Source organism: Myxocyprinus asiaticus, chromosome 4 (genome assembly GCF_019703515.2).
Source record: "Myxocyprinus asiaticus isolate MX2 ecotype Aquarium Trade chromosome 4, UBuf_Myxa_2, whole genome shotgun sequence".
NCBI classification, from domain to species: Eukaryota; Metazoa; Chordata; class Actinopteri; order Cypriniformes; family Catostomidae; genus Myxocyprinus; species Myxocyprinus asiaticus.
Window position 1 is genome coordinate 33421528 of NC_059347.1, and position 23170 is coordinate 33444697.

Sequence of the window (23170 nt, forward strand, 5' to 3'; positions counted from 1 at the left end):
ATTAATTAAACTTTTAAATATTTCATGGACTGCTGACCACATTTTCTTCTGTGAGTATTTGACTATTAAGTAATCCATAAGACTCAAGTGGTTTAATCCATTTCTTCTGAAGCGATCTAATCGATTTTGGTTGAGAACAGACCAAAATTCAGTATAACTCAATTTCCACTAAATCTTGACTTCAGCAGTCTCCTTGGCAATCTTGATTTTAAACTCATTTGCATTGTCTAGCGCCATCTAACACTCTGTGCATGCATCAAGCACTGTACTAGTGCAAGTGTACTCGAGCTTGAAATCATGATTCTGCCTAGAAACTGCAATGGCAAGATGTTCAGTGAAAATAGTTCATTTATTTCATAAGGTTACATTGAGTAAGTAAATGGGTGCCATTTTTGGAGGGTTTTAAGGCAGAAATGTGAAACTTATTTTATAAAAGCACTTATATTAATTCCTCTGTTTAAACTTGTGTATTATTTGAGCTGTAGTTTAAATCATCATATTTACTGTTGTTTTGGGTTTACGGTGTTAACTCGCCATGGCAACGATGTTGTAAAATTGCATTTAATAAGGTTAGTAAACGATTATACCACACTAAAATCTAGTTAGCACACATATTGTTTACGTTTTGTGGCTATACTTTTGAAACAGTGATCATTTAAGTTTACAGATTGGCCCTCATTCACTTCCATCGTATCTCACTGTTAAACAGATTTTTGCTTTTATTTATCAAAATGAATTTTTGTGGTAATCAACGTCATGCCACACATGCTGTTGATTGAGCTTAACTTGTATTGAACCCACAATATTCTTTTAATTATTTCCAAATATCATGAAGATGTTATTGAAAGGTTAGCATTACTTAAAATGTCAAGGGGTACTTCAAATAAAAAATTTAGGAAAGACCCTAATGTAAAGCAAATTGTTTTTATCAGTCATAGATATATACAATCCCAGCGTGATGATTGTTTTAAATTTCAGATGGCTCTGGCATGCATCCTTGGTTTGGTGGCATTTTATTGCATGTCACCACAACTCCTAATAACTGCAAGTCACAAATTTAAATGCCGTGGACACACACATGGTAATACAAATTTGAATGCTCTTCACTTGTACAGTGACAGTCAAGATATAACCCTAGTTTTATCAGTGTATTTATCTGCTGGATTGTGTTAACGTTTGGTTTGAATTTTGATTAATTCTCTGGTTGCAGAGTCTAATGTTTCAATGGTAGGCCTGTAATCCAGTTGTTAGAGTGCAGAAGTGAATGAGCCAACATGCATGCACAAGATACGAACAGTTCACATTAATGTCTCGTTTAATGTTTTTTTTTTTTTCAACAAATGTACTGTGTTATACAAGACAGACAACTGAAAATACAAAAAAGTATTAATAATAATTAAAAAAAAGCCTACATTTAAAATGAAACAATGGTACAAAATGTCTTATGGAAATAAAGATAATCTTAACCATTTTATTTATTTCCCTCTGGGGTCAAGAATTAAGAAATGCTATGGTAATGAGCTTCAACATGGGGTTAAAAAGGTCACCAAGAGTCAAAGTCTGGTGGTCATGTGTAGTTATGGGTTCAGTTTGCATGTTGTGCAGTTGAGAAACACAATTTAAGAGTGTATGGGTAAGGCCCACCTGAGGAAAAATAAGAAAAAAGCGAGTTAGCTCTGAAATAAGCTTGTACTTAGTGATTCATAAGAATATCAGACTTATTACTGGGATCATAGTGAAGTAGTGTTAAACCTGGCTGTTCTTGTACCAGCCTCATGGAAGAAAGCTCATGTAAGGTCCACTGTTTGTGTGGGTAGTACTTACTAGGATTCTTCATCTGGTAGTGGTTCATCAAGGCAAGAGCCTCCATAGTGTCATTAACGGTTTCCCACTCCAACAGACCAGATGCACTTCTCTCACCTGTGGTCCCACCAACACAAGAGCACGCGCGCACACACACACACACACACACACACACACACACATGTATTTACACAATCAAACATGAACCACCTCAACACTTTACTGTAATTCACACAATATATTTGACAGTATTGACTAAATTGATTAAACTCATTAGTAACTCACTCTTGCCAGTGAACAGCTTGACACTGGTTGGGCTCTTGATTCCCAATTCATCGCAAATCTGAAGATAAAGAAGCAGAAAAGACCATTAAAATCTGGCGTTCACACACAGACAATCAAAGAATAAGACTATGGAAAATAAGGACAAATAGTGATATCTGACCTGACTGAAAGCTTCAACAGAGCTGTCTGGTTGACTGTTGAAGAAGTGAAGTACATTGCTGGGTTGCTGGATGCGGTTCTTGGCTGCCTGCTCAGCAGTGCTGAAACGGTTGTTTCGGTTGCCATGGAAATCCTTAAAACTACAACTGCCATCTTCCAAATGGTATGACTGGCCTGGCATTATGGCTTGTTGCTTGGATACACTGCAGACCAGCAGACAGACAAACCGACAATAAACAGTCGTAATACACATGGATAGCCAGAATAATGTAGATTAATGGAGCATTCATGTCATGTCGGAATTACGAGATTCCGAATTGTAAAAACAAATTTGTAAACCTTGAATTCTTTGAAAGCTCTGACTTGACAGTTGTGATGTCATGTAAAACAAACAATGAGGCAGCAGCCTCTAGGACTGGGTACAAATATTGATTTTCCAATGCATCTCAATCTTCATTTGAACGATCTCAAATGTTAAATCTCTTTAACTCCCAAGATCGATGTTTTACTCTATGCACAACTCTCTACAACGCAAGTAAAACACTTGCATATGAGCCCAAATTTCACGCTATGTGACTAAAATATATGTGAGTAAAATTTATATTTTTGAAATATACCTAGGTAGAAGGTCCCCTGAATAATTAACAGCATTAGCTGGGAGAGAATTTCTTTCATATGCAAGCAAAATGGAAATAATAACTGAATATGCAGTATAGCCATTTGAACAGATATTGAATTGGAATCGAATCGAGAAGTCTGTATCAATACCCTAGCGTTTGTGTGGGCTCTGTTGAGCCGTAGCGGCCTCAACAGTTAACAGAAAGAGTGAACAAATTTCTGTTTGATATGCCATTTTTTTTCATGCCATTGTTTCCTGGAGAGCTTTTTTTGTTCTTAAACACTTTGCAAGAGCATATAGAAGTGAATTAATGTAATGATAAATATTTTACTTTTATCAACAACAAAGCTTTTTCGGCAATATGAGTGTTGCTATAGAAACAAATAACTTCTCGGGGACGTAAACAATTCAGAGTAGAACATCCATCTCATAATTATGGTTCCAACATGACGTAAAAGCACCATAAATTTTACTTGCCCTGAACTGAGAAGAGTTTTAATGAAATAATTAACAGTAGAATCATATAGTGTGGAATCTGGTCTGGGAAGAAGCCAACTCTGTGGTCTGGCCCGTTATTTACTGACTAATGAATAATAAATGCAAAATGACATCTGAAAAAGGCAAAAAAATATTTGGACTAGCATAGACAAATTTTAAGTGAATGGAGATTTAACTTTTGTCTTGCGTGCTCAAAAATACTCCTTTGTACACACCAAACATTAAGTTTTTGCCCAAACAGCATGTTGTTGTTGAGGTGTGAAATGGCTCGATCCACGGCGTAACAGTCTCCCATCTCTACCATTGCAGCACCGGGTTTACTCTTCATAAACTTCACCTGAACACACACCGAAATTAACAAAATAAGCCACACAACCACACACATGAAACAAAAGCGTCACCTACAAATCATTCATTAATCCAAAAAGATTGTACTTGTGCAGAGTGAGCCTTCTAAATATATGGTTCACTTGATAGATTAATGGTTGAAAGCTTTGAAAACTCTGTGTGACCTAAATGTTTCTTCATTTGGGGTTTACAACTTATAAAACACCAGCACCCACTCACCCTTTCTACATTGCCGTAGAGACAGAATAAGTTAAACACTCTGTCTGCATTGATCTTGGTGGGCTCAAGACCGTACACCATGACCACAGGAGAGTCAGCATGAGCGTTATAGTCTGGTGGAGGAGGTCCATGTCCATACTGCGCTCCACTATACCGAGGGGCGCCGCGGCCACGCCCCACTGGGGGCCCCATGCGCCTGCCCTCGTAATGTGGGGGTGGAGGAGGTGGTCCATAGGTGTCATCATAGTGACTGTAGCCACCCTGCGGACCAGCTAGGAAGAGAGAGATAGGTATGAATGTTTGAGAATCAACTGTACACCACAAACAATTACAAAGCATAGTAACTCTACCTGAAACAGAAGAAAAAAAATTAATTCAAAATTGTGTAATTCATGTCATTTTCACACTCCATTTTCATTTAATCTGAGCATAGTTTAGCCATATTCTATCATAGGACAGACAATAGTGTAAGAAACCCGACTTTGGTCATGACTCAAGTTTTGACAAAATATGTAGTTAGTGTTTCAGGATTGCACAGCAGTGTTGTTTTAATATTCCAAAAAATAAAAATGATATATATTTAAAATTGCACATCAGAAAACCATTCAGAGGACAAACTGATCTGCTCTTTTATGTTGGAAGCCATCATAAGCTGTAAAAACGTTCAATGTTCTAGTTGGGCCATATTTTTTGCATATGTATCAAACTAACCATATTCTGGTGGATGATCACCCAACAGTGCTGGCTGCCTCTGCCGCTTGTTTGGGTTAGCATTGGGGTCTGAAAGAGAGAGAACAAACAATACAGTGACACAACTGCAGTGAAAACCAAGCGCAAACACAGAGGGAGGGCTGTGCAGTTCTGTGATTGGCATGCAGTGGGCATTGGGTGTTAATACCATTAAGTGACTGCAATCCTACAGTAAGTAATAATGGAGATTCGAATGATATATCAGACAAAATTCCAACAAAAAGAAACGGCTTCATATACATTATCCATTGTCAGTGTCTTTCATACACACTGACTTTATATCTACACAACGAACACACACGCACAACCAAACACACACCTTGTAAATTGTTCCAATTGCCGTCTGCATCGGTATCTGCACAGACAGGTATACACACAAAATCAGATGTACATATGCAACAAGGAAAAAGCTAATAAATTTCCTCCTAAGGTTTTGCCCCTCTACATCTAAACATCCATGGGAGCTTGTTTTTCTTGCCTTTGGCTTGCTCACTGGGGGCATTAAAGCACTATTTATTTATTTTTAAAGCTGCTTTTAAAAAAAAAAAAAAAAAAAAACCTGACTTGACAATTCATTCAGTGGTGAATTTTATACAAATTTTGTCTGGTTTATACATTCTCCAATAAAATGATGCCCATATCACCCCAGTCATAATACAAACCACCATCGCAGAACCAAAAAAAATGCAGGGCAGTTGGGATATACAGGTGCATCTCAATAAATTAGAATGTCGTGGAAAAGTTCATTTATTTCAGTAATTCAACTCAAATTGTGAAACTCGTGTATTAAATAAATTCAATGCACACAGACTGAAGTAGTTTAAGTCTTTGGTTCTTTTAATTGTGATGATTTTGGCTCGCATTTAACAAAAACCCACCAATTCACTATCTCAGAAAATTAAAATACATCATAAGACCAATAAAAAAAAACATTTTTAGTGAATTGTTGGCCTTCTGGAAAGTATGTTCATTTACTGTATATGTACTCAATACTTGGTAGGGGCTCCTTTTGCTTTAATTACTGCCTCAATTCGGCGTGGCATGGAGGTGATCAGTTTGTGGCACTGCTGAGGTGGTATGGAAGCCCAGGTTTCTTTGACAGTGGCCTTCAGCTCATCTGCATTTTTTGGTCTCTTGTTTCTCATTTTCCTCTTGACAATACCCCATAGATTCTCTATGGGGTTCAGGTCTGGTGAGTTTGTTGGCCAGTCAAGCACACCAACACCATGGTCATTTAACCAACTTTTGGTGCTTTTGGCAGTGTGGGCAGGTGCCAAATCCTGCTGGAAAATGAAATCAGCATCTTTAAAAAGCTGGTCAGCAGAAGGAAGCATGAAGTGCTCCAAAATTTCTTGGTAAACGGGTGCAGTGACTTTGGTTTTCAAAAAACACAATGGACCAACACCAGCAGATGACATTGCACCCCAAATCATCACAGACTGTGGAAACTTAACACTGGACTTCAAGCAACTTGGGCTATGAACTTCTCCACCCTTCCTCCAGACTCTAGGACCTTGGTTTCCAAATGAAATACAAAACTTGCTCTCATCTGAAAAGAGGACTTTGGAACATTGGGCAACAGTCCAGTTCTTCTTCTCCTTAGCCCAGGTAAGACGCCTCTGACGTTGTCTGTGGTTCAGGAGTGGCTTAACAAGAGGAATACGACAACTGTAGCCAAATTCCTTGACACGTCTGTGTGTGGTGGCTCTTGATGCCTTGACCCCAGCCTCAGTCCATTCCTTGTGAAGTTCACCCAAATTCTTGAATCGATTTTGCTTGACAATCCTCATAAGGCTGCGGTTCTCTCGGTTGGTTGTGCATCTTTTTCTTCCACACTTTTTCCTTCCACTCAACTTTCTGTTAACATGCTTGGATACAGCACTCTGTGAACAGCCAGCTTCTTTGGCAATGAATGTTTGTGGCTTACCCTGCTTGTGAAGGGTGTCAATGATTGTCTTCTGGACAACTGTCAGATCAGCAGTCTTCCCCATGATTGTGTAGCCTAGTGAACCAAACTGACAGACCATTTTGAAGGCTCAGGAAACCTTTGCAGGTGTTTTGAGTTGATTAGCTGATTGGCATGTCACCATATTCTAATTTTTTGAAATAGTGAATTGGTGGGTTTTTGTTAAATGTGAGCCAAAATCATCACAATTAAAAGAACCAAAGACTTAAACTACTTCAGTCTGTGTGCATTGAATTTATTTAATACACGAGTTTCACAATTTGAGTTGAATTACTGAAATAAATGAACTTTTCCACGACATTCTAATTTACTGAGATGCACCTGTACAATAGACTTCGAGTCACCTTTGCAGTGTCACAGAATGATTGAATCAGTCAGTACGTTTACAGGAACTTTACAAGTTTGGTTTAATTCAGAATAAAACAATTTGTCTGATTAAAATGTAATGCAAATATTTCAGTCCTAAAGAAACCAGAGTTTTGTGAAGTTTATACATGTTAACAAAACCACAATAGGCCTCAGACAGAGGTGACGCATGTGGTGTTTATTTAACACTTCCTCAGCTGATGTATTACCTATAATATTCGATTATGCAAAAACGAAGTTGCAGCTCGATTATGCAAATCAAACCTACTGTAGCTCGATTCGAACTGCAGCAGTGATGAATGACCAGCGGTTTAATTTTTGCTTTAGCACTTAGCACTTATTACAGAAACTAACCCCATTTTTTAATACTTTCAATTCAATGCATCTAAACATAACATGAATGACCAGTAATGTATAACAATACATAATCCTGAGAATAGTTTAGACCAGTGGTTCTCAAATGGTTTTGCTACGGGACCCAGATTTTACATTGGACATCAAGTGGCAACCTACCATATTAAAAAACATTTCCTGTGTTTAATGTGTCCTGGTCACATTTTGTTTTATCTTGCATAAATTTGTTCATGGTTTTCAATTAGAAGGGCATGCACATTATTGTGTTGATGTAAACAACAAAAATATTTTTTCTCCCCTTTTAAAAAAAGTTGAGGAACCTATTTATATGAGTCTATTATATTTTTTGTCCAGTTTATTTCCTAATAACATTATTCAAATAGAATAAGCAACTTCCTAAGCAACCAAATTGTTGGGCCCGGTTGCTAGGGAGAGTAGAGTCACATGGGGTAACCTCCACATGGTCACTATAATGTGGTTTGCTCTCGGTGGGGCGTGTGGCGAGTTGTGCGTGGATGCCGCGGAGAATAGTGTGAAGCCTCCACACATGCTGTGTCTCCGCGGTAACGCGCTCAACAAACCACGTGATAAGATGCGCGGATTGACGGTCTCAGACACGGAGGCAACTGAGATTCGTCCTCCGCCACCCGGATTGAGGCGAGTCACTACGCCACCACGAGGACCTAGAGTGTATTGGGAATTGGGCATTCCAAATTGGGGAGAAAAAGGGGAGAAAATAAAAATAGAAAGAAGATTATAGGAATGAGATAAGTCAGTCAACACAAAACACTGTTCACAACCCATTTTACTTTCGTAATCTGACATTTGTCTGAGAAACACAACATTTAATGTGGAAAACTGTAGGGTGGACTTGGTTTTAATAATCGGTAATAGACTGGATACATATCAGAATGGAGCCAAGTGGTTAGAGGGATAGGGTTGAAAAAGTATGAGTGATTCATGAAATCAGCCGAAAAGGAAAGTAATTTCAGAAGCAGATCTAGTTATTACATTTCGGATAAAAGATTAAGAAAACATTATCTATTTATTTAAATTAATTTGATCAGTTGAATCAGGGACAATAACGCTACCTTCACGTGCCATCGGAATTATCGTAAAATACGAGTTTCCTACTCGGAAGTTGTACATGAACGCCCCATCAAGACATAACTACGACTAGGGATCTTGGAGACAATTTTCAGAGTTGTGAAAAGACGTCAACATTTAAAATAGAGGAGAATACAGTTTCAATAGTGAATGAGGGTTTTATTTATCTTTAGAAATGCAGCTACCTATCACTGGTCATTTCAGTCAAATACATTTACGTATACGAGTAACTATTTGATGCTTATTGTACATTTATACACAGAAGAAAAAATTGCATATATTTGACAAAAAATCCATCATCAGCAGCCACCTTGATGGCATATATTACGGTGTCAAAAAATGAAAACCTGGCATCCTCAATATTTCAAAAGAACAAAGCACTTGAAAGTGACATGCTCATAATTATGACTTCAGAAGTGGGAAGTAGGATAGTTTTATTAGCATGTGAATGCAGCATAAGGCCAGGAACATGCATTAAAAAATTAAATAAGGTAAATACTCGCTGGGTAGCTTAGCGAGTATTGACGCTGACTACCACCCCTTGAGTCACGAGTTCGAATCCAGGGCATGCTGAGTGACTCCAGCCAGGTATCCTAAGCAACCAAATTGGCCAGGTTGCTAGGGAGGGTAGAGTCACATGGGGTAACCTCATTGTGTTCGTGATTAGTGGTTCTCACTCTCAATGGGGTGCGCGGAAATCTGTGCATGGATCGCGGAGAGTAGCATGAGCCTCCACATGCTGCGAGTGTCCACGGTGTCATGCACAGCGAGCCATGTGATAAGATGCACGGATTGACTGTCTTAGAAGCAGAGGCAATGGAGACTTGTCCTCCACCACCCGAATTGAGGTGAGTAACCGCGCCACCACGAGGACTTACTAAGTAGTGGGAATTGGGCATTCCAAATTGGGGAGAAAAAAAGCAAATAAGGTTTTGATTTTGTGTTGGCTTTAAAGAAGAAAAGCTAAACAAACAGAAGATAAACAAGGCTGACAATTAATGAGGTGTTTCATCTTTCTAGAGATATTCTAAAAAATAAAAAACATTTAAAAAAAAGATTCAGTGTTGACCAGTCATCAAAAAATTAATGATGCATTAAAACAACATAAAATATTTGTTCCTTATGTCACATTACCCAGCCTCAAAGAGTCTGAAAGGAAATAAATGGTAGCTACGTACATCCACTACACTACTAAAAAAGACAAGGTTCTTCATTTAGCCTTAAAAGGCCACAACAGAGTTATTTTCAACAAGACAATGTTCTTCATTCCATGCCAAAAGGGCATAATATACCTTACCGTCAATGTGCTGGCTGAATCAGTCAGGAATGAAACAATTTTATTGGATGAGCAGTTTGAATGAGCCATGCGCTATCTCCACATAACTGTCGGTTTCACAAAACAAAATGCACTAGGGGACCAGGGTGGAAGTGCTTAACCGTGAGATATTCTCTACCAGACGCCCTTTTCCCAGAAGATTCCATTTTATTCATTTTCCTGTTTTTTTAGGATATTCCTCCCAGTCCACTACATGGGGTTTTGGTGTGTTCCAGGCACACTGGTGCTTACCGTAGCAAAGGTGGATAGCAGACAGCAGATGGCGTGTCGAGTTTAGTAGAGAGAGAGATGCCACACCAGCAGTCAGACTAATCCACACCTGCGTCACACAGGGGGCGTAACACAGGGATCAGAACACGGTCAGCCGCGCTCAATGAATTAAACAGATTCATAACAGAGAGGAAGAGGAGAAGGAGGGATGGAGAAATGAAAGAGAGAAAGCACTTCAGTCCACAAAGAGATAGGGCTTGGGGAGGGAGAACTGTGTGATCAATGGGTGTGTTCCCATGGTTACTGTTGTGGTCCTTTCCATGTGTTAAGGCGGTGTATTGCCAGTAATGTCGCCCATAGTGTCTTGTTGGGTGCATTTCACTATTGTTAGCAAGGCAGCACAGGATATGTTCACGACAAACTCTCGTTGATATCAAAGCAATGTGGCCTGTGATCATGCGGTTTTGGATATGTGCAGTCGAGGTCATCTTTGTTCATTATGTATAGACAGTGTCTGATTGGTGTCGTCATGGCAATCTTGGATGGGTGAGCAGTGACAATCTCAACTTGTTGTGTTGTTGTATTAAAATCTGTCTGGTATAAAGTCATGAAATTCACTACTCATTGCACGCGTTATCGGCCACTTTGTGTAGGAGCAATCTTGACTTGTGTTGTGATAGTAATGCCATGTTGTCATGACGATCTCTGCTTAAATATCAAACGATACATTTGGTGTGTTGCAAAAATCTTGGCATGGTGTGTTGTCGGGGCAATGTCAGCTTGGCATGTTGTCATGGTGATCTCTGATCATGGCACTTGTGTTGTAGCAATCTTGGATTGGTGTGTTGTCATTGTTATGTCAGCTGGGCATGTTCTCATGACATTCTCAGGAAATAGGAGAAAAGCAAAGCAAAGTAGCCCAAACACCCAAGAAACATGACGACATTAGGCAGGGAATGTGATGAAAATATCTGTACAATTCTTCTCTCATTCTGTGTATCTGTACTGCTTCATGATGTGTTTGTTGCTTGATTGGTTGGTGTTGATGTGGGAAGATCTTCAGTGATTGGCTGTAATGTATTATCCAACATGCTTAGACTCAACCCCCCAAAATGTGACATTAATTCAGTGAGATGGCAGCCACCTTTGCAGAGAATGGAGATCTTAGCTGAGTGGAAAGATATCTTGAGTGTCGAGATGTTTCTATCCGTATGACAAGTGAAATTGTCATCTTTGTAGCATTTAAGTTGTTGCGAGTTCATTATTGTTCCGTTTCATTGTTCCACGTGGCCTGTTGAAGTGCTGTGATTGGACAGTAACTGCAATGTGTCTTGCACAGTACTGAGAATACTGAGAATGTACAATGTGTTTAGCAGCTAGTTAAAGTGCAAGAACTCAAATGTATCACATCTCAGAGTAGAAATACAGATCTATGAGTGCATGCCATCTGTGGCATAACGAGTATGTTTGTATGGACAAAGAAATTTAGCTCTTCTAATATCAGCATTTTTACCCTGAGAGAACTTGATTTTCCTTGAGGAAAATTATATGAACCATTGGACCAAGAACACTGGCGAACATTCTAAAGGCAAAATCTACAAACAGTACACATACTGTAATGTGACAATCTGGGTAAAAACTACCCCAAGTTGCCTCCTGAGAGATCCTGTTTCTTCAATAGCCCAGAGAGTCCCAGACTGTGCTTTAATGTACTTGCCCTATAGACCTTATTCAGAGTAGTGCCATGTTAGAATTTTTACAGGAATAAAAACAAGTCTGTGAGGGGTAAACTTACAGGCTATTCATTGTGTTGTTTAAATTGATGTTAATCGTTTAGCTGGCAAAACATTGAAGGAAACATCTTCCCAAAAAATTTCAGCTGAACTCCAGAAAATTAAGAGTTGTGAGAATTAGATGTGATCTAGGACCTTTAAACAATACATGCCATTGTAGAACAAGTATATCCTTCAAATTCTCATTTCATTCCCGTAAAAAATTTAATATGGAAATGTAAGCGCAGCGTAGTTCTAGCGGGAAGACTAGCAGCTGTACATCATCGCACCATTAGCTAGGTAACTCCTAGCCAATCACACGTAAGCCATTGCTTTACAAGTCTGCTCACATTATCACACTGCTGTTTCAGTTGTGCTAACATGGCAACCTCCACCACCACCAGTCGAGTCCCGTCCTGCACGGGGGTAGGCTCCTCGCCCCTGCCTCCCATCTCCGGCAGGATATGACTGTTCTGAGTACAACTTCGTCAGACTGCCAGATGAGGCTTACGCCAAAGAGAGACATTACATTTTCTGTTTTATATTCATCAAATAAATGTCATCTTGAATTTCACTCAAGTCTGCAAGTCTTCCTGATAGAACTACTCTGAATAAGGTCATCTGCAAAACAAAAATAAAATCTCCATCATGAAGTATATGCTGGATGCAGTGTCATGTTTCATGAGAGTACAGGTGAAAGGGGTGCCTGCTTGTCAGGTTCAGTGTTAATATGAGAGAATTACTTGTGCTCTACCATGAGACAGGTGACATGCACAACAGACCAGTGTATGTTTGTCACTATGTGCATGTGCGCATGCGTTTGATCATCATTCCTGCTCAGGTGCATGTCTTTGCTTTAAATAAACGGATGTGTAAGGTTTTTTTAAAGACGCACGTTTTTTGTTGTTTTTTAATGCGTTCATGTTAGAACGTATCTATTTGCAACTATAACTTAGAAAATATGTATTATTATCCAAAGAGAAGAAAGCAAGAATGAAGCAGCATCACTGAAGTGACTTCCTTGGGAAATGACCTGGTACTGTGGTTACTTCAAAATTCCCCAAGGGCATCACTAAAGGAGGCCTGTCCACACCCCCATCCCCGTAAATCATAGAGAGCAGACAGTGCATGAGAATTACAGTACCTTGTCCATTCAGATTGGGGTTGGTGTAGTCCCAAGTATCCTGATCATTTTTGAAGACGTTGAGACGGGTTGGCTATACATTAAAGAGTAAGATTTCATTAGGAATCAGTTTGTAGGAGGTTAATATGTACTCCCAAAAGACACTTAATATCCCACTTTAATAGTTCACTCAAAAATGAAATAATTTACCCTCATGTAGTTCAAGAATGCCCAAGCTGCTCTGTCCCTAACAATCATTCACTTTTATTGTACACTGATCAGCCGCAACAATAAAACCACTGACAAGTGAAGTGAATAACATTTGTTTTCTTGTTACAATGGCACCTGTCAAGGGGTGGGATATATTAGGCAGCAAGTGAACAGTTGGTTCTTGAATTTCATGTGTTGGAAGCAGGAAAAATGGCAAGCGTAAGGATCTGAGCAACTTTGACCAGGGCCAAATTGTGATGGCTAGACGACTGGGTCAGAGCATCTCCGAAACGGCAGGTCTTGTGGGGTGTTTCCAGTATGCAGTGGTTACTACCTACCAAAAGTGGCCCAAGAAAGGACAACCGGTGAAACGGCGACAGGGTCATGGGCACCCAAGGCTCATTGATGTGCGTGGGGAGCAAAAGCTAGCCTGTCTGGTTAGATCCCACAGAAGAGCTACTGTAGCACAAACTGCTGAAAAACTTAATGCTGGCCATGATAGAAAGGTGCCAGAACACATAGTACATCGCAGCTTGCTGCGTATGGGGCTGCGTAGCCGCAGACCGGTCAGAGTGCCCATGCTGACCCTTGTCCACTGCCAAAAGTGCCTACAATGGGCATGTGAATGTCAGAACTGGACCATGGAGCAATGGAAGAAGGTGGCCTGGTCTGATGAAGCACGTTTTCTTTTAGATCATATGGACGGCCGGGTGCGTGTGCTTGTTTACCTGGGGAAGAAAGGGCAGCAGGATGCACCATGGGAAGAAAGCAGGTCGACGGAGGCAGTGTGATGCTCTGGGCAATGTTCTGCTGGGAAACCGTGGGTCCTGGCATTCATGTGGATGTTACTTTGACAAGTACCACCTACCTAAATTGTTGCAGACCATGTACACCCCTTCATGGCAACGGTATTCCCTGATGGCAGTGTCCTCTTTCAGCAGGATAATGCGCTCTGCCACACCGCAAAAATTGTTCAGGAATGGTTTGAGGAACATGACAAAGTGTTCAAGGTGTTGACTTGACCTCCAAATTCCCCAGATCTCAAGCCGATTGAGCATTTATGGGATGTGCTGGACCAACAAGTCCAATCCATGGAGGCCCCACCTCACAACTTACAGGACTTAAAGGATCTTCAGCAAACATCTTGGTGCCAGATACCATAGGACACCTTCAGAGGTCTTGTGGAGTCCATGCCTCGATAAGTCAGAGCTGTTTTGGCGGCACGATATTAGGCAGGTAGTTTTAATGTTGTGGCTGATTGATGTATGGTAAATTATGATCATGAAAATGAATAGTGACCAGGGACAGAGCAGCTTGGACATTCTGTTAAATATTCTCCTTTTGTGTTCTATGCAAGAAAGTCATACGTGTTTGGACCGACGTGGTGAGTAAAACAAGACAGAATTTTCATTTTTGGCTGTGATTTGCATCAGCTCCATTTCTATTCAGCAAACTCAAGGGATGAATTACAATCATTCACAAATCAAATTTCCTGAGGTCATCAATCATTGACAAATGAACATCTTCATAAGTTTGCCATATTGACTTCAAGCCTAATGAAGGCACTGTTCAGTAAATGCAGTGTGACATATGTAATGTCGTGGGGCACTAACCTTGGCATACTCGATTTTAAGGGTGCAGCAGCCCGAGTAGATATCCGCTCCGTTGAGAGAGGCTTTGGCTCTCTGTGCACTCTGAACTGAGTCAAATGTAACTTTGGTCAAGGAGAACAACATTTCTAAGATACAATGGGGGTTTGTCTTTATCGCTACACAGGCTGACTAACAGAGATCAGAGATGCAATTTCAGAATAAGAGGAATTTTATTTATTAGAATATGCAAACATATGTAATCTACACTTTGACTGGGTTTAATCCATTCAGATAAGCCCCAAACATGGTGTAGAAATCATAAAACCAGATTAAGAGAAGATTGAAGTAATTTTGCTAAAGGATATTCAACCATGGCTTGAACTCCATTTTTCCTAAAGATCACAATCCTTTGAACAGGGCCGCAGTTGTTACAAATGGTGTAGAGAACATCCTACAGACAAGAAATGACAATGTATCAACAACATCACAGTACTTTTGTCTTGTTTAAGGTCCATGCATATAAAATGTCTAATAGCAAGCTATTAGAAGAAATCATGCATTACCATGACAACACTCCTGAGGTTCATTAAAATGGCATATAGAGCCATCACAATATACCACCATGGTGAACAATATTGGAACAAATTACCGTGGTAATGGAGTAGATAGGGTTCATGATGGTGAGGAGCAGTACATTGTTGACGCTCCGTGTGTCATCTGAGTCGCTAGGCCGAGAGATTTTCTGACTGGTAGAATAATTGATGTATGATGGCCGGCCAGAGATGTAGATTTGATTACTGTTAGCATATGTCACTGCATTACTGGAACCACTACTGTCCTCAAACTCCACCAGTGCCTGCCGCTTCTTCGGCATCAACACAACATAACTGAAAGACAGGAAGGAACACACACACACACACACTCAGTAAGACCTCAAAGTACAGCAATATAACAGCCATTAATAGTGCCCGACCGATATATCGGTCGGCCGATATTAGCCTTTCACCGATATATCGGTATCCGCGTATATTTTACCGATATGAAAACTTTTTCAGAACATATAATGCAGAAAACAATGCTTTAGAATTGGTGTAATATCATAGTTTGTCCAGCAGAGCGCGCTCTGACTCCATTGTTTACAGAGCTCACTCCGAGCTGACGGTGGCTCTGCAGACAGGGTGGAATTGAGCTGTGTCTCGGAAAGTTAACTAGTTTGTGAAATACATACTGGAAACTTAAACATCATAAGACTGTTGTGAGTTATCCGTTCATCGTGTCTATACCCTGTCTGGATATTACTCGCCTGCTGTTTGCCACTCTGCTCAACTGGATTTACTCACAATGTTTACATCATCTGTTCAATAAACCCTGCTACGGAGTTCATATCTCTGCCTCTGTGAGTCTCTCCATGACACCTTTAACTTTTAAAACCCTCACACTTTTATTTGGACATTCTGAACTCTCCAGGAAGTCCTGTATGTGTCTGTTTGTAGGAAAGTTCACAGTAGTTTAATTCGCTTCTTATTCAAATTCTAGTAAAAATGCACCTCCGGTGCCGTTCTAAATGCATAAATGTGAACCAAACTATTGAGCATCTACATCTGAGATGTTGTTCGTGAGTAGCGCTCAAATATTGCACACCGCTGTGAATATTTGTGAATGAAGTAATATCTGTGCCAGAATAATCTAAAACTTTCCACTTCTCATTAAATAACATTGCTAAACCCCCACCGCGGCCCGAGGCTTGCAGGTGTACACATAGCCTGGGGGTGCATAATGATTAAGTTGAGAGAAGTCATTACTTTGTTGCCAAGTCTCAGTCAGACAGAGAAGATCAAACTTACGGTCCAAGAGCAAATCATACACAATAGGGCCTTTATTGGACAGCGATCGAATGTTCCACAATCCAAAAGTAAGATCATTTTTTACCAGTGTTTGTGCCGGCTAATCTGGCTAGCACGCTGTGGTCCACAGCCCGTGAATATTTCTTTGAGGGACAACGATTGGAAGACCAGCAGGTCGATATTGCACTTGAAAAATCATTTTTGTAACTTCATCTAGACTCCCGATGTATGCATTTGCGTCGTGGTTGATAAGCGATGACCTGATGCAAGTGCAGAGCAAAGGAAGGCTCGCAGAGGTGAAAACGCAGTCGGAACAATTCCGCCGCCGTATATTGTTGAATTAAAACCACAGGGCGAAAGTCAGAAAGGATAATCCAGACGAATGCAATTCAAGTTGGCAGATTAGTGATCCTCATGTTCCCACTCAAAGCAGACAGTCAGACAACTATGATGTCTATGAATTTATTACATTTCAATGAATACACTTTTTTTTTTTTTTTTTTTTTACAACTTTTAAAATTTATTTTCATCCACAGGGTGGACGTTACCTTATGGTGCCAAACTCCTGTAGTGCTTCCACCAGGTCAGCCTCGGTAATGCCGTCACTGAGCCCCCTTACATGCACCACAAGCGAGGGCAAGGTCTTGTGCGGGTCATCGTAACCCTCCTGCATATTCAAAGGGAAGGGTGAGAGTTTAGGTCAACCCATGGTATAAAACAAGATTCCTCATGAATGTTAAAGCCAAAGACAATACAATTAGTACAATAACACATATGGTGCCAGATCAACAATTTATTACATACTTGTCTTTATCATATTGTGTGTACGACTATAATAATACTAAGTGCACATACATACATATATGTGTGTGTGTATATATACACTGGCAGTGAAAAGTTCGGAATAATGTACGGATTTTGCTCTTATGGAAATAAATTGGTACTTTTATTCACCAAAGTGGCATTCAACTGATCACAATGCATAGTCAGGACAGTAATAACGTGAAAAATTACTATTACAATTTGAAAAAAAAAAAAAAAAAGTTCAGAACTTCTTAAACTGCTTCAAAGAGTCATCCTCCACATGCAGCAATGACAGCTTTGCAGATCCTTGACATTCTAGCTGTCAGTTTGTCCAGATACTCAGGTGACATTTCACCCCACACTTCCTGTAGCACTGGCCATAGATGTGGCTGTCTTGTCGGGTACTTCACATGCACCTTACGGTCTAGCTGACCCCACTAAAGCTCAATGCGGTTAAGATCCGTAACACTCTATCCCAAATATCTGTTGTCCAATGTCTGAGTTTCTTTGCCCACTCTAACCTTTTCTTTTTCTGTTTCAAAAGTGGCTTTTTCTTTGTAATTCTTCCCATAAGGCCTGCACCCCTGAGTCTTCTCTTTACTGTTGTAAATGAAACTGATGTTGAGCGGGTAGAATTCAATGAAGCTGTCAGCTGAGGACATGTGAGGCATCTATTTCTCAAACTAGAGACTCTGATGTACTTATCCTCTTGTTTATTTGTACATCTGGCCTTCCACATCTCTTTCTGTCCTTGTTAGAGCCAGTTATCCTTTGTCTTTGAAGACTGTAGTGTACATCTTTGTATGAAATTTGGCAATTTCATGCACTGTATAGCCTTCATTCCTCAAAACAATGATTGACTGATGAGTTTCTAGAGAAAGCTGTTTCTTTTTTTGACATTTTTGACCTAATATTGACCTTAAGACATGCCAGTCTATTGCATACTGTGGCAACTCAAAAACAAACACAAAGACAATGTTAAGCTTCATTTAACGAACCAAATAGCTTTCAACTGTGTTTGATATAATGGCAAATGATTTTCTAGTACCAATTTAGCAATATTACTCAAGGATAAGATAAGGTGTTGGAGTGATGGCTGCTGAAAATGGGGCCTGTCTAGATTTGATCAAAAATGACTTTTTTCAAATAGTGATGGTGCTGTTTTTTACAGCAGTAATGTCCTGACTATACTTTGTGGTCAGTTGAATGCCACTTTGGTGAATTAAAGTACCAATTTCCTTCCGAAACAGCAAAATCTGTACATTATTCCACATTTTTGGCTGCCAGTGTCTAATAATATATATATATATATATATGTATATATATATATATACACACACACACACACACACACACATACAGCTCTGGAAAAAATTAAGAGACCACTGCAAAATTATCAGTTTCTTTGGATTTACTATTTATAGGTATGTGTTTGAGTAAAATGGACATTTTTGTTTATTCTATAAAGTACAGACAACATTTCTCCCAAATAAAAATATTGTCATTTAGAGCATTTATTTGCAGAAAATGACAACTGGTCAAAATAACAAAAAAGATGCTGTGTTTTCAGACCCCTAAAATGCAAATAAAACAAGTTCATTTTTAAACAACACAATACTAATGTTTTAACTTTGGATGAGTTCAGAAATCAATATTTGGTGGAATAACCCTGATTTTCAATCACAGCTTTAATGCATCTTGGCATGCTCTCTACCAGTCTTTCACATTGCTGTTGGGTGACTTTGTCACTCCTGGCACAAAAATTCAAGCAGCTCGGCATTGTTTGATGGCCTGTGGCCATCCATCTTCCTCTTGATCACAATTCAGAGGTTTTCAAAGGGGTTCAGGTCTGCAGATTGGGCTGGCCTGACAGGAACTTGATCCAGTGCTCCTACATCCACACCTTTTTTGAACTGGCTGTGTGGCATGGAGCATTGTCCTGCTGGAAATACCATTCCTCAGATTTGGGGAACATTGTCAGAGAAGGAAGCAAGTTTTCTTCCAGGATAACCTTGTACGTGGCTTGATTCATGCATCCTTCACAAAAACGAATCTGCCCGATTCCAGCCTTGCTGAAGCACCCCCAGATCACCACCAATCCTCCACCAAATTTCAAAGTGGGTGCGAGACACAGTGGCTTGAAGGCCTCTCCAGGTCTCAGTCTAACCATTAGATGACCAGGTGGAGTATCAGTGTAAATACATTTTTTTTTTTTTTTTTTTTTTGCCTTTCTGCCATTTTGTACCTTTTTGAACTATTCTTACCTAATTTTTCAGCCATTTTACATCCTACCTTAATGCCAATTGCACTTGATCATAATTAGTCATTCTGGTAAGATGCTAACTGTATTTCACTGACCCTGTAAAATGACAAAGCAGAAACTCATCTAATATTTATCAATCTGCTAAACTATTATGAAAAATCAGGAGTCTGTAGCAAATATGAGATCAATCAGACTGCTGGTGTAATGGGTCTAATCAACATCGCATTCAGCGTAGACAAAGGATGAGACCCTTTGCAATCAAGGGCAAGCTGAATACATTCTCGTGTTTTGAACTTCTCCCGTTTTTTTCTTCTTCTTTTCTTTCTTTAATCAGACAACATTTGCCATTCTGCTAAATTAATAGACTATTTGTCTGTAAAAACAGTCTGCATGCTTTAGAGCCTGATCTGACTCACTGAACAATGAATGACCATTGATTATAATGGATACGGAGAACAACTTTCAGCCTGTATCGGATTATCGAAGGACATATGACGTCCTATAGATAACTACAATATAACATCGAATATAACTGCATAATAGAGTACCATATCCTCCACAATCAAATAATTATTCCTCATAACTGAACAGTCTGAGTAGAGCTTTGGCTAACAAGCTAGCCTGATAGCATCACGTCTTTAGCGGTAAAACACGATTTACACACCTAGCCCCACAAGCATGCGAAATGCTATAAAATAAATGTAATAAGCTTACCGTGGCCATTCCGTCGCTATCTGTTTTCTGTCTTTTTGTTGCTCTGCCTCCGTCGCCGTAATAATGACCAGCCGCAGCAGCCATGTTGTCTCGAATGATACATTCTAAAATGGAACGCGCTACAGCTACGGCAACCCGGAAGAGGGCGAAAGGCAAGAGGAAAAGGAATGTTTCATGAGAACGGCAGTATCTCAAAACTTGGTGAGCTGCTTACCTAGAAAGTATTTTGGGGCATCATAGTCGCATTCGAATGCACCTGGTGGCAAAAATCCTGTTTCAAAACACAACTATCTCATTATTCCTGCACTGTTAAAATCCGGTTAAATTTACGGTCAAAACTGGCAGCTGTGGTTGGCAGAAATTCATCGCAAAAATACGGCGGCAGCGTGTCTGCCATTACGGGATGACATTTTAGACTATCATTAACTGATATTTTGTAGTATACTAGCCTACTTGAGCTACTTAAGTCTGTGTTTTGGGGTTATAATAGACAGGCGTCCACCATAATAATACAGGTGGTGAAATAAAGTGGCCATATGATGGCATGAAGTTCACATAAGTAGACCTTTACATAAACAATAAACAGATGTAGACAGTGCAGTGTTACGTAGTCAACACACAGATGAAACACCATCAGGGTAACACACATCACATGACATTAAAACAATGCAGTAAACATCAACTTAACAAAATATTTAGCAAAACTCTGAATAACAAAATGTGATAAAACTATTTAAATTTCATGTTTTTTAATAACATTGCTGCTATCTCAACATACTGCTGCTATTTATGATTATTATTACACACTTATATACATATTTACATTACACATTAATATATGGGTGCATATACTATGTGTACTCATTTTACATATAAATTACACTACATATTCTCCAGGGGCGAGGTTGGCTAGCCCTGCTCCACTATATGTATATGCACTACACATTCTCTATGCATTTTTATTGTGTAAGCTTATGTAAATTTGCTGTCTGTCATTCCCTGTTTGTCTTGCTTTCTTTGCACATAAATGTTGTCTCAGTTTTGCAAGAAGCACCCAAGTAAGTATTTCATTGTACTTGGAACTGTACTGTGTAGACCCTATACATGACAATAAAAAAGTTATGGCTTTGGCTAAATAAAGGAATAAAATGTGATGTCACATAGGGTTATTCTAGAACTGTCCTTTTACTAATTTTCACTATACTTTCAGGGCATCATACTGTTTACCAAGGACTAAAAACTAAATGGTTTTCATTTTGGTTCGTTCAGAGCAGAAACTGAACAGAAACAGAAACTTGCTCAAAATATGGGACTTGCCTCAGAATTAGTAAAAATAATTTACAAATTTTCCCATGTGGGAGAATTATCAGCATAAATCATATAACTAGCAAAGTATACAGTAGCCTAAATAAAATAATGTATTTTTAAAACAAATATATTCTTAATATTAAATATATCCCAGAAAATATGTCAAATATACATCTGGCCATCTAAAATCAATTACTAGTCAAAATTTCTCTCTGCTGCATGCATGCACACAATGCTTGGGCTTGTTTAGGACTAACCATCGGCGTCACCAGGTCATTTTTCCAGGGCTTCAATCCCGAATGTTTTGACTGTAGCCCCGAATGTAATTTTAAATGTAGGCTATGCAATAATATTGCTAGACCTTTTTAACAACTATGTATAGTTATTACTTCATATGCATGCACAGCTAATCCAGGTACAAGGAAAACATTACTAGAGGTAAAAAAGTACTTAGTACTCAGTTGTTTCCAAGTCTGCACTGAATTATTGTTGATATGATGTATTAATACAGATTTGATGCTGCTAGGTTTTGACTCAGAAGCAGATCTGTAAATAAAATAATACTTTACTGTTAATCAAATGTTTGTTATGCTTTCTATGCTGATAAATCAACCACACAGGAAAAAAATAAATTTCATATTTTTGTTGAGGCAAGTGGCTTATTTTGTGCTTGTTATTCCAGATCAGGTTGCTTGTTTCTCTTGCAAGATCTGGCAACACTGCAATTGGTATTTCACCCACACCTTAGTGCAGAGTACTGTCATTTTTAAAAGAACGTTATTAACCGTTCTTTTATTTTGTTCTAACCGGTAACCCTTTGGAAAGTAGGCTGCAGAACTTCTGAACCAGAACAAAAATAAATAAATAAATAAATAAATTCTCAGAACGAAAATATTGAGGTAAAGTTAATTTCATGTAGATGTAGTAATTATATATATTTGTCAAAAAGGTCTTCAGCATCTCACAGAAAACTACATTCACAACATGCTGTTAGTCAAAGATACACTATATTGCCAAAAGTATTCGCTCACCCATCCAAATAATTGAATTCAGGTGTATAAAATGAAGCACCTAGGCATGCAGACTGCTTCTACAAACATTTGTGAAAGAATGGGCCGCTCTCAGGAGCTCAGTGAATTCCAGCGTGGTACTGTGATAGGATGCCACCTGTGCAACAAGTCCAGTTGTGAAATTTCCTCGCTACTAAATATTCCACAGTCAACTGTCAGTGGTATTATAACAAAGTGGAAGCGATTTGGAACGACAGCAACTCAGCCACTAAGTGGTAGGCCACGTAAAATGACAGAGCGGGGTCAGCGGATGCTGAGGCGCATAGTGCGCAGAGGTCGCCAACTTTCTGCAGAGTCAGTCGCTACAGACCTCCAAAGTTCATGTGGCCTTCAGATTAGCTCAAGAACAGTGCGTAGAGAGCTTCATGGAATGGGTTTCCATGGCCGAGCAGCTGCATCCAAGCCATACATCACCAAGTGCAATGCAAAGCGTCGGATGCAGTGGTGTAA

General features: G+C 39.4%; 1 protein-coding gene across 4 annotated transcripts; it reads right to left on the reverse strand.

Annotated features, from left to right (window-relative positions):
- Window positions 1–1297: 1297 nt before the first annotated feature.
- On the reverse strand, window positions 1298–20473 carry LOC127431628 (heterogeneous nuclear ribonucleoprotein L-like). Of its 4 annotated transcripts, none has more exons than XM_051682165.1 (14): window positions 20343–20473; window positions 17110–17228; window positions 15367–15604; window positions 15081–15168; window positions 14739–14833; window positions 12937–13009; window positions 5001–5036; window positions 4643–4711; window positions 3932–4203; window positions 3580–3701; window positions 2249–2450; window positions 2089–2146; window positions 1825–1920; window positions 1298–1644 (listed from the first exon to the last, which is right to left on the reverse strand). In XM_051682165.1, exons 1-14 carry the CDS (start codon window positions 20424–20426, stop codon window positions 1586–1588), a joined length of 1611 nt encoding a protein of 536 aa, XP_051538125.1. In that variant the 5' UTR covers window positions 20427–20473; the 3' UTR covers window positions 1298–1585. The 4 variants fall into 4 exon arrangements, with proteins under 4 accessions (XP_051538125.1, XP_051538117.1, XP_051538133.1 ...); XM_051682157.1 differs by having other exon boundaries at window positions 1825–1929; window positions 2086–2146; XM_051682173.1 differs by lacking the exon at window positions 5001–5036.
- Between the last annotated feature and the right edge of the window lie 2697 nt (window positions 20474–23170).

Coding starts and splice junctions, on each gene's coding strand:
- LOC127431628 (XM_051682157.1), bottom strand. CDS start 20,426: ATGGCTGCTGCGGCTGGTCATTATTACGGCGACGGAGGCAGAGCAACA. Junction 4,712..5,000: donor CAATTGGAACAATTTACAAG/GTGTGTGTTTGG, acceptor TCTCTCTTTCAG/ACCCCAATGCTAACCCAAAC. Junction 1,930..2,085: donor GCTGTTCACTGGCAAGAGTG/AGTTACTAATGA, acceptor CTTGTGTTGGTG/GGACCACAGGTGAGAGAAGT.